The sequence below is a fragment of the Dunckerocampus dactyliophorus genome, chromosome 5, assembly GCF_027744805.1.
Source record: "Dunckerocampus dactyliophorus isolate RoL2022-P2 chromosome 5, RoL_Ddac_1.1, whole genome shotgun sequence".
Taxonomy (NCBI): Eukaryota; Metazoa; Chordata; class Actinopteri; order Syngnathiformes; family Syngnathidae; genus Dunckerocampus; species Dunckerocampus dactyliophorus.
The window spans coordinates 16,547,585-16,559,382 of record NC_072823.1 but is presented as its reverse complement, the minus strand read 5'-3'; the positions used below and the strand labels follow the sequence as shown (position 1 = coordinate 16,559,382).

Genomic DNA, 11,798 nt, shown 5'->3' with positions numbered 1-11,798 from the left:
TATGAGTTATCACTATTATTCTCATAATGTTATTGTTATGCTTTCAATAATAAACATGAAACAGAACAGGAGTATATACATACATGTCACCCAGGGTGACCTCGACATCATCTGCAGGTGACTGACTGACTGCTTGTGACAGTTACCCAGGGACTGAACCAGAAAAGCCTCTTACCCAGTCTCTCTCACTCTCGCTCTGCTCTCTCTCCTGGTGACCTAAAGAAACAAGCCCTACGCCCCCCCATGATCATAACATCGATTAACAAGTCATGCCATCATGTTTGTGGCTGATTATTGAAATAAACATTTACTTTAGCAATTAAGTTAGACTGCAATCTAACTTAATTGATTTCTACATTCTGAACAGCAACCTACCACCAACACTATAGTGGGCCACCAATATTCTAAATAATTATCCTTACCATAAATCAATGGACAAATAAAACGTGTTTACTGGATAAGCAAACGCAACTACAGCTGCACTCAAGACTCCTGTACATGTGCCTGATGTATAAATCACAACAATTTGATCTCGATTGGCATTGTTTAAATATTTATATGTAAATATTATAGCTATTAAATTATATTCTTAATGTATATGTATTTGTCTAAGCGTATGTGTAATTCTAACATTTTATATACAGTACTGTATATGTAACACAACATTATGTTGCGTTCATACTCTTTTTACACAGGCACTCCAGACAGCTTTGGGGTCCTTCAGGGCAAATCAACTAGTATCCATGTACTGATAATGGTAATTGTGCTAGACTTAACTTCGTCTGCATTTCAGGTGAGCGAAACATCCTAAATTAATGATTAAAGTAGTGATAACGACAAACAAGAAGTGAATACGTGTTAATAATTAACAATAATGTAACCCTAATGTTTATATCGTGTGTTGACATGTTTGATAGGATGTTCTAGCAGAAAGGTGCCTGCTGAATTACTGAGTGACATTAATTATATCTAAAATTATTTCTAATATACTTATTTTCTGTCTTTCAGTGAGTATATAATAAAGGCATGCATGTCTGTGATACTTCTAATGGGCGGACTGACATCAAACCCTCCAAAGAAGTCATCACCAACCACCGGTCTTGGTGCTCAGCAGTGCCACCTCCTGTTGAAGTCAGGTAAAACCTCTTCAACCTCGAGTCATAAGAACTGCATTATGACTTAAAATGGGTTTATAATATGTTTTCCCCTTAATATGTTAAATAAGTTATACAGTAAGTTATATAAGTTATATTTGACTACAGTAGATTCCCACTTTTGAGGGCTTACCTTCCAGGGCCACCAGCGAATGGTGAAAAACTGTGAGTAATTGGAAAAAATCTGGACAGCAAATTGTGGGCGTCCACTGGACTAATGCCTGAATATTGCATGTTCACAAAATGGTCATAGATGGTAGTAATCACAAAGTAATTATTAGCTTTGTAGTGATTTGAGTAATGCTTTACAATAATTTTGAGCTGGTGACCTAAATTAAAATTTAGGTGCTTCCTACGAGGCAGACTTAAAAAAGATATCATGCACTGTACAGCCATAAGCTTAACATACTGCATATAGTGAACACAACAGACATCAAATGACAACAAAAACAAACCAAAAGTACATTTTTCAGAAATTGGTGTGCATTAGCTGCATGGTGGTCTAGTGGTTAGCATGTTGGCCACACAGTCAGGAGATCGGGAAGACCTGGGTTCGAATCTCTGTTGAGCATTTCTGTGTGGAGTTTGTATGTACTCCCCGTGCGTGTGTGGGTTTTCTCCGGGTTCTCCGGTTTCCTCCCACATTCCAAAAACATACATTTTAGAGTAATTGGCGACTCTAAATTGTCCATAGGTATGAATGTGAGTGTGAATGGTTGTTTGTTTATATGTGCCCTGCGATTGGCTGGCGACCAGTCCAGGGTGTACGCCGCCTGTCACCTGAAGTCAGCTGGGATAGGCTCCAGCATACCCCCGCGACCCTAATGACGATAAGCAGTATAGAAAATGGATGGGCTGATGGTGTACATCATTAAAATAGTAAATATATCACTGTCAATCAATCAGCAACCAAATTTAAACTGACCAAGAATATGTTTTGGGTCTCAAGCGCTCCTCGCGACTCAGAGGTTGGATAGGAGGAAAATGTTTTCCTTTAATTCTGTCAAATAAAATGGGCCATTTACAATATTTCCATATACTGCTACGAAATGGTTTCTTTCAGGTGCATTTACGGTGTTGAAATCCCTTTTTGTAAAGGCATCCTGACTTCAGATATACAGATATACTTCAGATATACAGTATCCTTGACACACCATACCTGAACTTCAAATCTACTGTCACCCTTGGTGCTGCAGTTAAAGTAAGTGAAAAATAAACAAGTGTCTCCTACGGTATTTCAGGAATTTATTCAGACAAGGGCTTGGCCTAAAAAAAAACTAAAGTTAGTCTATAGTTCAACATAAAGGGGATTTGCCTTGGGGAAACTCATCACATACAAAAACAATGTGACCAATTTTTTTTAGCCTCAAATTAACTGCAAGCGTAAATGTGCATATTTTTCCTTTTGGATGCTATTTATGGAACACTTGCTTGAATATACTGTACAAGAATTAGCAACCCATGAAAGATGTAAGGGAAAATAGATTGCCAGTCTCAGAGGCTATGTCAGACTGTTTTCACTCGAGACATTTTCAACTGAAAAAAACTGAATGTTTATGAAGTAGGGCTGATATTCTTGCAAAGATTCTACACTGCAAAAAGCGTCAATGACTAAAAAGTAGAGCTCGAAATAGGATTTTTGGGGCTGATGCAGATATAGATATTGAGGGCTTTAATTAGTAACACTGTCAGCATGAAGACATGCCTCTTAGTGTTTTACTTTTAGGTGTTGCCACAAATTTGTAGTGTTCTGTATTTTGCTGGTGCTGCAGCACTGGCTAACTTGCGCACTGCAGATGTTGCATCTATCGCCTGTTGAGTCTTTTGCGAAGTGGCTCCACACCTTACTCTTCCGCTCTTTCGCTCTTCCAGTGAAATGAAAATCTATATATTTTTAATGCATTTTGGTAATTAGCCTAGAATTTGATACTATAGTTGACCATTGTAAAATAAAAACAAGTGGCTGCATTTGGCTGAAAGTGATAATACATAGGCTAATATGAGTTTTTTTTAAAACAAATACATTATGTGTTTGTAAAAGGCTAATTCAGTGCCACCGTCTGTCGTCATAATAGAGAGCCGTGGCTTGCCATGATGCGTGTGTGTTAATTACACCAAAAAATTTAACGTAATTAATAAAATATATTAGTTACCGCCATTAACACGCTAATCTACATTTTATGTAACAATGTAACTGCTTTTGAAAAAATACAATATGTAAAATTACAACTACCTTAATTTCCTGTGTATAAGCCGCTACTTTTTTCTTAAACTTTGAACCCTGCAGCTTATACAGCGGTGCAGCGGATCCTGCCAAATAAAGAGCTGCCTGATCCTCACGGACTCGTGCGCGCCACAACAAGTATTTTTATGACTGTGACATGTGTGGCTTGTAGTCCGGTGCGGATTATATATGTACAAATCTGTTTTTTTCTCTAATTTTAGTGGGTATGGCTTAAACACCGGTGTTTCTTATACACTGGAAATTATGGTAAATACATTTTTTTAATTATTTTAATGAAGACATTAGCTTGTCGGGCCGTGACATCGTGGCACTAAAGTGTAGTGTTATACTGTTTTACAAAGTCACAGCTTACCATGGTGTAAAAAAAATTAATTTGTTTTGCCATTCGTCAGCTGCAGCCGAGTGTGTGAGGGGGAGGGGCCAGGTATTTGGGCAGGGAGCAGCACAGAGAGACATACAGCAACGGAGCGACAAAATCTCTGTGCAGCAAAAAAAGTTAATATATTGGTTACATATTCACTGATATTGATTAACCCGTGATACGTCATAATCGGCCCGCTGATTAATGGGCCGGGCTGTACTAAAAATACCTTTTTTGTTATATGTTAGATCAATTTGCTTATTTTAAATAACATTTATCCTGAAATATATTACTTAGAAGCATGCACAGATCGGCGCCGATTTCCTTTCTTTTGGGCGATCAGCCGATCCTTACATATGAAACCGAACTCATCCACTGGTCTGATCCACCGATCTTATCCACCTCTGCAAAGGTCAGAAAGTCAGCCACTGTCCCCTTTTGCTCTGCCAGACTGACAGCTTGGAATCAAACTAAGGCTAAAGCTAAAGCTTGCCGGAGCAAAGAGCCAGGCAGCTATTAGCGCTTAAGAGGAGTGAAAAAAGCAAACTGCTATGAGGAAAATGATGGAGTTCCTGGGATGACCAGCCATTTTGGTTGCTGTGCACTTTATTTTTGGTAAGAGACTGAAATCAGGTCTGCAGTGTAAACTGTTGGGAAAGTTTTTTTGTTTTTAAAATGTGAAAAATAAATATTCATAATATTCATTTATATTTGAGAGAACAACCCCAGGAAGTTAAAACAACAGGATTGTCTGTTTTAATCATATTGTTCAATGTTTTTCAACAAAATAAGACTGGAACATTGAAAAAAAATCACTATCAACCCAAATCGGAACTGGCAGATCAGACTTTTTCAAGATTGGTGATAGGCCAGAAAATTGTAATCGGTGCACCTTTATATATTACTGACAGCGGAACTTCGGTTTTCTTTATTAATCCGTTTCAAAGGGTCTGTCAAAAACCGGATGTTGTAAAAAGTGAAAATGTTTTTCCCATAGGAAATGATGTAAATCCAATGAATCCATTGCAGACACCCACAAATTGTTAACACAAAAAACTTTGAATATAGAACATTTCATAAGTATGCTAAGTTCTCAAAGATGTGTTATGTGATTTATTATTTGTTATGTGTTAACAATTCACTTGACATTCTTCAGCCTGTCTTGGTTAGTCATGCCCGCTGAACCTCACTTATAGCAAATTTTTAATTTAAGGCATGCATATTTTAGGAGTATTTTAAGAGTCATATTGCTCTAGTGTATTTAGACAGACATGCAAACATTGTACCAACAGCAGACATCAGTGGAACGATTACACTCGTTCATCACGTTGTCACCACTCCCCCCAATCTGTCTCGTGCCTTTTATGCAGTGTGGTGCTCACGCGACACAAAAGCCACCCTGACACGGTTATCTAAATTATTCACATCCAACACTTCTCTGAAGAATACCGATCACGCACAGGTGCCGGCGGATGTGACACCAAATAAGCATTTGTCATACGTTGCTGCGCTCTCATCAAGCAAGCTGAGGTGTCTGTATCTTCTTCACATGCAGCCGGCTTGATAGGCGCGGTCTGCTCTCTCAGTCTCTCTCTCTGTCTCTCTCCGTTCACCGTCATTTATCCTCAACGCACCGTTGACCTCTGTCACAAGATTTCTTCTAATAGATCTATGAGTGGAGAGGTGAGCGTCTGTCTTCCCTACCACAGAAGAGGAAGAGGAGCGCTTTACCCAGATGAATATCACATCCTCATATCAGAAAGCAAAGCACAAGCCCATGTGCGACCTGGCGTGCTTTGTGTTGTGAGGAGAAAATACGGCAGAGACAGAAGGCATCGTTAAAAGGGAGGGGAGAGTTTTGAGGACCCAGTCAGTTTGGGGAGGTGGGGGTCTGCAGGGAGCATTTTTAAAAAGTGAAAAGGAGGAGTTGTGACGTGGAGGGGGCAAATCTAGCCCACATCTCACATCAAAGCGCTGGAAGGAGGAGGAATCGCTTCCCAGTCAGCCTAAAGAGTCGCAGTGAGACTGGAGAGCCACAGACTCTCCGGAGACTGGTGTTGCAATCGGAGACCAGAGGCTGTCTGCAGCACTCGGTGACTGACAGAAGGAGGAAGAAGAAGAGGAGGAGGAGGTGAGAGCTGAGTGTGAAGACCAGTCCCATAATCTGGACTGAGAGCGGAGATTTAGAACAGGAGGAAGAACGCAAGAAGGTTCTCCTTAAGGAAATTAACCAGAAGAATAGGGTCATGGCTGTCCAGCTCATCCCTGAATCTGCTGTGTGTTTGCTCATGGTGAGTCTCCAGTGTACAGTATTATTGCTGCCTTTGTACTGTGCTTTTTCTCCCCTCTCACCAGTCTCTCTGAAACAAGGGTTAAAGAGGGTACTTGTGTGCTCCTCCCCTTTACTATCATCCGTCAGGAAGAGATATTGGAATAACTTTTTGCTGAGGATCCATCTTACTTAAAGAAATGTGCCACTTCGACATCTGACTTGTAAAAAGTCAAGCTTTTGTCTCAGCGCTTCACATGGTCATGCAGCGTGGTGCCGCGGAATCCTTCAGAGACTGGTGTTAAACATGGTGTCTGCATTTGAGCTATGCGGTCATATTTGCTTATTATTATATGTGTGAGTAAAGTGCAGTGATATGTGGTCCATGCAGCTTGCATCGTAGAACGTTTTCCTGCAGCGTATTGCAGGGGTTGCTTGGAATCCAGCACCTCATTGACAAGAAACTAGCCTGACCAGCTACAGATTTGACCATATGGAGTAATTAAATAGAAATGTACAACATGTGTATACAGTGACCACATTCAGGGAAGACAGTCAAACAATAACTCACTGTTGCCTTGCTGCATGTTTAGTATGCTGTCACGCTATTGTGAGAAGCCCATTGAGAGTAATTGCTCTGCGCCGGTCCACTTTATACAGAGAACACGCTATGCTCGTTCTCATTCTATAGAGTTGGCATTCAGCACGGCCAAGGGGGGAGTCATGCATCACTGCACTACCTGCTATCTCCACCTGTGATGGCTGTCTGTTTCTATGGCAATGAGCCATGCACCTTGCTCAGGGGAGATGCAGAAAAAGAATGATGGAGACGGCAGCGGGAGGAAGGTGAAAGGGCAAATGTGAGTGATGAGGGCAAGGATAGAAGGGAAAGAGGTGGGGAAAAATTGGTTGAAAGTGGGCTAATTTCCACAAAGCAAGGTCTATTAGAGCAGTTATTGTCACCCTAAGCCCTATGCTTATCGCTTCAGACCTGTACTTCAGGGTGTAGGCGATTAGATGCCATCATCTCAAGAGACAGTTTCTTGATTCCATTTTAAGCCGATGCTGCATGTTTGCATCAGCAATTCGGTGGTATGTTCTTCAAGTATATTCTTGTAAAGGGTGACAAACTGCCTTGTTGTCACCTCTTATTTTATTTGTTTGTTTGGCCAGGTCAGTGTTGCAACTTTTCACCGTCACTGCACCATTTTCACACACAAACACATATTTAGAACCCTGCCTTGAGCACTTGGCACTGAGCATGAGTGACGTAAACATCAGACACTAAAGAGCTTTAACGACAAATAACTCATTTTGAAGCGAGGTCATCATTCACAAAACCCTAAAGCATTAGCATTCACGCTGACACGTTCAGAGCTTGAACCCACCTGAATTATTAATGAGGGTTTATTCATTCTGTGTCTGTGCGTGCATGTGTGAGCCCTGGCTAATATTGATTGTGCTTCCTGCGTCTGTGTGTATTAATATTTCAGGTGAAAAAGTGAGGATCTCCTGTGGCAACAAATGGGAGCTGCTGCAAATAATTTGTCCTGACACGACAGCTAAATAGACGTTAAAACTAAAAAAAAAATGCTTTAACCTCTTCTAGCCAACCACAATATATTCCACCTGTCATCATTCAATTGTTTATTATACTGTGTATTTACAGTTAAGCCAAACAACATTTATATGCCAAATTTTGAGTTTAAGTGCATAATTATTCGCTATATGGGTGTATTTTAGCAGGAAAAGTTGTAAAAGATCAGTTACGTATTTCTTTTGTTTATTCATATCTGTGATCTGTAACACAAGAAGAAATGGAATCCTTTGCACCTTTCTAGGATCCTGGGAACAAGCATAATCTAACATTCTAATAAACAAAAATAATATAAATAGTGAGTATTGTTAATTTGATATTATCATTAATATAAAGGTGTAGAAGGTGTAAAGGTGTAAAACAAATAAAAGGTGTAGAACAAAAAAGTCAGGGTTCCAATAAGGTCAGCTCATACTTAATTCCAATTAAAGAAAGATACCATTTAGCCCATATTAACAAACGCAAAAGTTAATAGTGAGTTGAATGCGGTGTTTCCCTTTTCATTCGGTGGTTTCACTGTCGTGTCTGTGTTGTAATTATACACAACAAATGCAGTCTCCCTGTCTGCAACGTATGAAGTTTGAGAAATCAATAACATGTCTCTAGCTAATGTATGTCATCAGATATAGGAGATGACAAAATAGATAGTATCATTCTTTATCAGGTTCCAAAATTGGAAAATGTGAGTGGCTTAGCATTTCCTCCGATATTTGACAGCATCAATGTTGCACATAATTGTGTGCATTTTTATGAGCTCATTACTTCAGACCAGAGTCAGGCAAAACCAGGATGTGTTCTGCTTTTGGATTAACTCTGCTTTGAGGGCGGCAAAAGGAGCATCTTTAAGATGGCTCAAAGGCACGCTATACCCTGAGGGATACCCTGAAATACAAAATTAAATGTGGACCAAGTCAAGATGAAACTAATAGAATTTCATGAAGAGGTCAATTAAAACCTGCGCTTCTTAGTGAATGTCCATGTAAATAAGACAGTCTTAGCTCACAGGCTCCAGTCAATAGGTTTAGGTTTTGATACAATTAATCCAAGGTTTATCATCTGAACACATGGGCATAAAGCACTTCCTGGAATTGTAATTAAGAGAGGGGTGGGTTCAAAAGTGGTGCTATTTGTTATACTGAACCATGTAAACAACTGGGAGAAAGCAAGGCACTTTGTTTTTATTTGTTTCCTGTGTGATATCATTACACCCCATACAAGCTGGCCACTGTCACAACGATGACCTCATAATGCAGGCATTATTTATGTCCAGCTAGCAGCTGAGAACCTGTAATAATACCTGAGAAGCAAGCCTGAAATAAAGACCTCACATTACCCTTGATGTTCCCATCCATAGCTCATCATTACTGTCCCTCATTTAATTATCCCACCATTGAGGACGCAGACCAGATGACTCCATATGATCAAGCCCGGGGATTCATTTGGCACTAATCAAATCAATTCTCTATGACATAATGCATCATTTGCGTGTGTGTATGTGTACAAACGGCTAATTGCAGTGTGCATTGTGTCAACGCCCATGATTACACCTCATATTAAAATCTTACAGCCATGCATCCTATTTTGTTGGCCCTGCATATACGATTATGTGTACAGATAGAGGTGGACTGCCCTTGTTTGGGGGAGGGTAGGCACCATGACATCATATTGAGATAATTGATTACTGTCCAATAACAATGGCAGAAGGGTGATAAGGCAGATTGCAATGTGTGTGTGTTGACACACTGTACATATTTCTTTCTCTTCTGTCTGTTATACATGAGAAGGGTGCCCATCAAAGCTCTTTGTGTTTTGTTGGGCCTCTTCATCTATCCCTCTTGTCCCTGCTCCAGCTTTTCCATTATAGTAATGAAATATGGCAATCATTTCACAGTTCATCATTTGCTCAAAGCTGAAGTGTGAAAGTGGAACGGTCATGCTTGAGTGATGCTGGTAGCTGGTATTGCTGATATCAGCTAACTAAAGCTGTGAAGTTGCTGTGGGGCACCAACACTTTTTTCTTCATTTCTCTGTGAACTGTGTTCATTTTGCCTTTTGTCTGTAAAAAAAACAAAACAAAATGCAAGAAACTGTAGAATAATCTAATTGCTTATTGGACTGTAAGAGTACAGTGGAACCTAAAAGGTCAAACAAAACAAAGCAATTTTCTTTCATCAGAAATATTGGAAATAGAATGAATCCGTCCTGTGTCAAGCTGTATTTAAACCTTTATTAAATGTACAGGTAACATATTAGCATTCTTAAAGGCCGCACATGTCTAAAAATAAGTTAACCACTGTTTAAAGTAAGTTAAAAACAGTTTTTAACAAAAAGTAGTAATACAAGTTGCACTGAGCATCTACCTTTACATTTTTAACTGTCATACAAGTGTAAAAGAAGAACTAAATTAATCAAAGTTATAACCAGTAACAAGCTATGTTTACGGCTAGTTAGTGAATGGCTTAATATGGATTTTTTGTTGTCCATCTCTGGGAAAGTTATCCAAAATGATTGACTTGTTTTGATTAAAGGTGCTCCCTCAATTGATCTTGTACGAATCAGGAAACGGCAACATTAAGAGAAAATGGAAACGGGAAAAGAGTAGGTGCGAGAAATTGTTTTCACCTGTCGTTATCACATGCATAAATGCATAACGTACGGTCTGTATTAGATCGCAGTGAGGCTGGCGTATACCATTAAATAGCCCGCGCTGTTGACACTGCAACCTGTTTAAAGACTACTGATGAGCTGTAGAGGTGAAGGTTTCCCATTTATAATTGACTGAGACTGAGTATTTGTGGTCATTTATGCGTGTAGCTGCAGGAACCACTCAAGTGTGTATATCAGAAGTGTTTGTGTTACTAGCTTGTGTTTGCAGCAGTGCTCCCCGGCCCGCATGTCGATGTATGCAGCAGGCTCCCAGTGGAGTGAGACTGTGCATCTGATGGCCTGGCGACTGTGATCCAGGTCAAGCAGTGAGTTTGGCTTTGAAGGACTTAATGAAACCACAGTCAATGAGAGGGATGTGTGTATCTGGGCAGATGCTCAAAGTCTGTCAGTATTTCCCAAACCTCTAGCTCTCTGCTTATATTTCGGGCTCTCCATCTTACTTCTGGCTTCCCCTGCAGGTGCATTGCAATGAACCAAATCTGTTGAAAAAGGGCTATTTAATCATGCAGACCTTAAATTCGTCTGTACGTTCACATACCGCTAACAGAAATGTAATTATTGAGATGTTTGTGTCAGGTAACAATTGTACTCCTGAACTGCTCCACACCAAAGGGTGAAATTTGGGCAAAACGTGCACCCCTACTGTGTTGCCTGTGGTATTACTTTTCTGACAAATATCCCACAAGGTGGCGCTGTTATTAAAGCCCATAGGTCCGATTTCTCACACAGCTCTATGTGCTTTACAAAACACCCACTGTAACTTTAGGGTGTTACGCCAAATTGCCACAAAATTTGGCAAATACCTTTAGGAAACAGACATAACCATCAGTAAAATTTGATTTGTTGCAAAGCATGGCCGCCATCAAGCAATTAGTTGTATTGCCAAGTCATGGAGCATTTGTTTAATGATGATAAAACTTTGAGGATATCTGTATTATACATACAGAATTTGTAATGAATTCAGTCAGACCTAAGTGTTTACAGTCATGTGAAAAAATTAGGACACCCGATAACATTTGTGGCGCCCCCAATGGGTTGTGGTCAACATGCTTTAGAAGAGATGCCAGCACAGAGTACCTCACAAAACTGATTACACCCCTCACATTGCTGCAAATATTTTATAAGATTTTTTTTATGGAACAACACGGAAGAAACGCAGCTTGTATAAAGTACTGTCCCTTCAGAATAACTCGACACACAGCCATTAATGTCTAAACTGCTGGCAACAAAAGTGAGTACACCCCTAAGTGAAAATGTCCAAACTTTGCCAAATGAGCAATTTTCCCTCCCTGGTGTCATTTGACTTGTTGGCGTTAGAAGATGTGTAAATGGGGAGCTGATGTGTTAACCCTCTGGGGTCCCTATAGGACTTTTTTGTCTTTGCAAGTAAATTTTTGCTTGTTTATTCTCATAACTTTGGTTGTGTTACTTCATATGGCATGATTTTTCCTAAGATGGCTTTTATCATGAAATATCATAGAATTCAAATTAAAAATTAGTTCCTA

At 39.8% G+C, this 11,798-nt stretch overlaps 1 protein-coding gene across 2 annotated transcripts in view; it reads left to right on the top strand.

Annotated features, from left to right (window-relative positions):
- The first annotated feature begins 708 nt into the window (after positions 1 to 708).
- Positions 709 to 11,798, top strand: part of frmd4a (FERM domain containing 4A) — a 126,017-nt gene continuing 114,927 nt past the window's right edge. Inside the window, exons 1-2 of one of the 2 annotated variants that reach the window (XM_054777042.1) lie at positions 709 to 793; positions 1,009 to 1,136. Coding sequence is in view for 1 of the 2 variants with exons in the window: in XM_054777040.1 (XP_054633015.1) it covers positions 6,007 to 6,051 (45 nt within the window). In the remaining variant the exon portion in view is untranslated. Of the gene's footprint in view, positions 794 to 1,008; positions 1,137 to 5,671; positions 6,052 to 11,798 lie in introns of those variants that run through there. The other variant, XM_054777040.1, reaches the window with a different exon arrangement.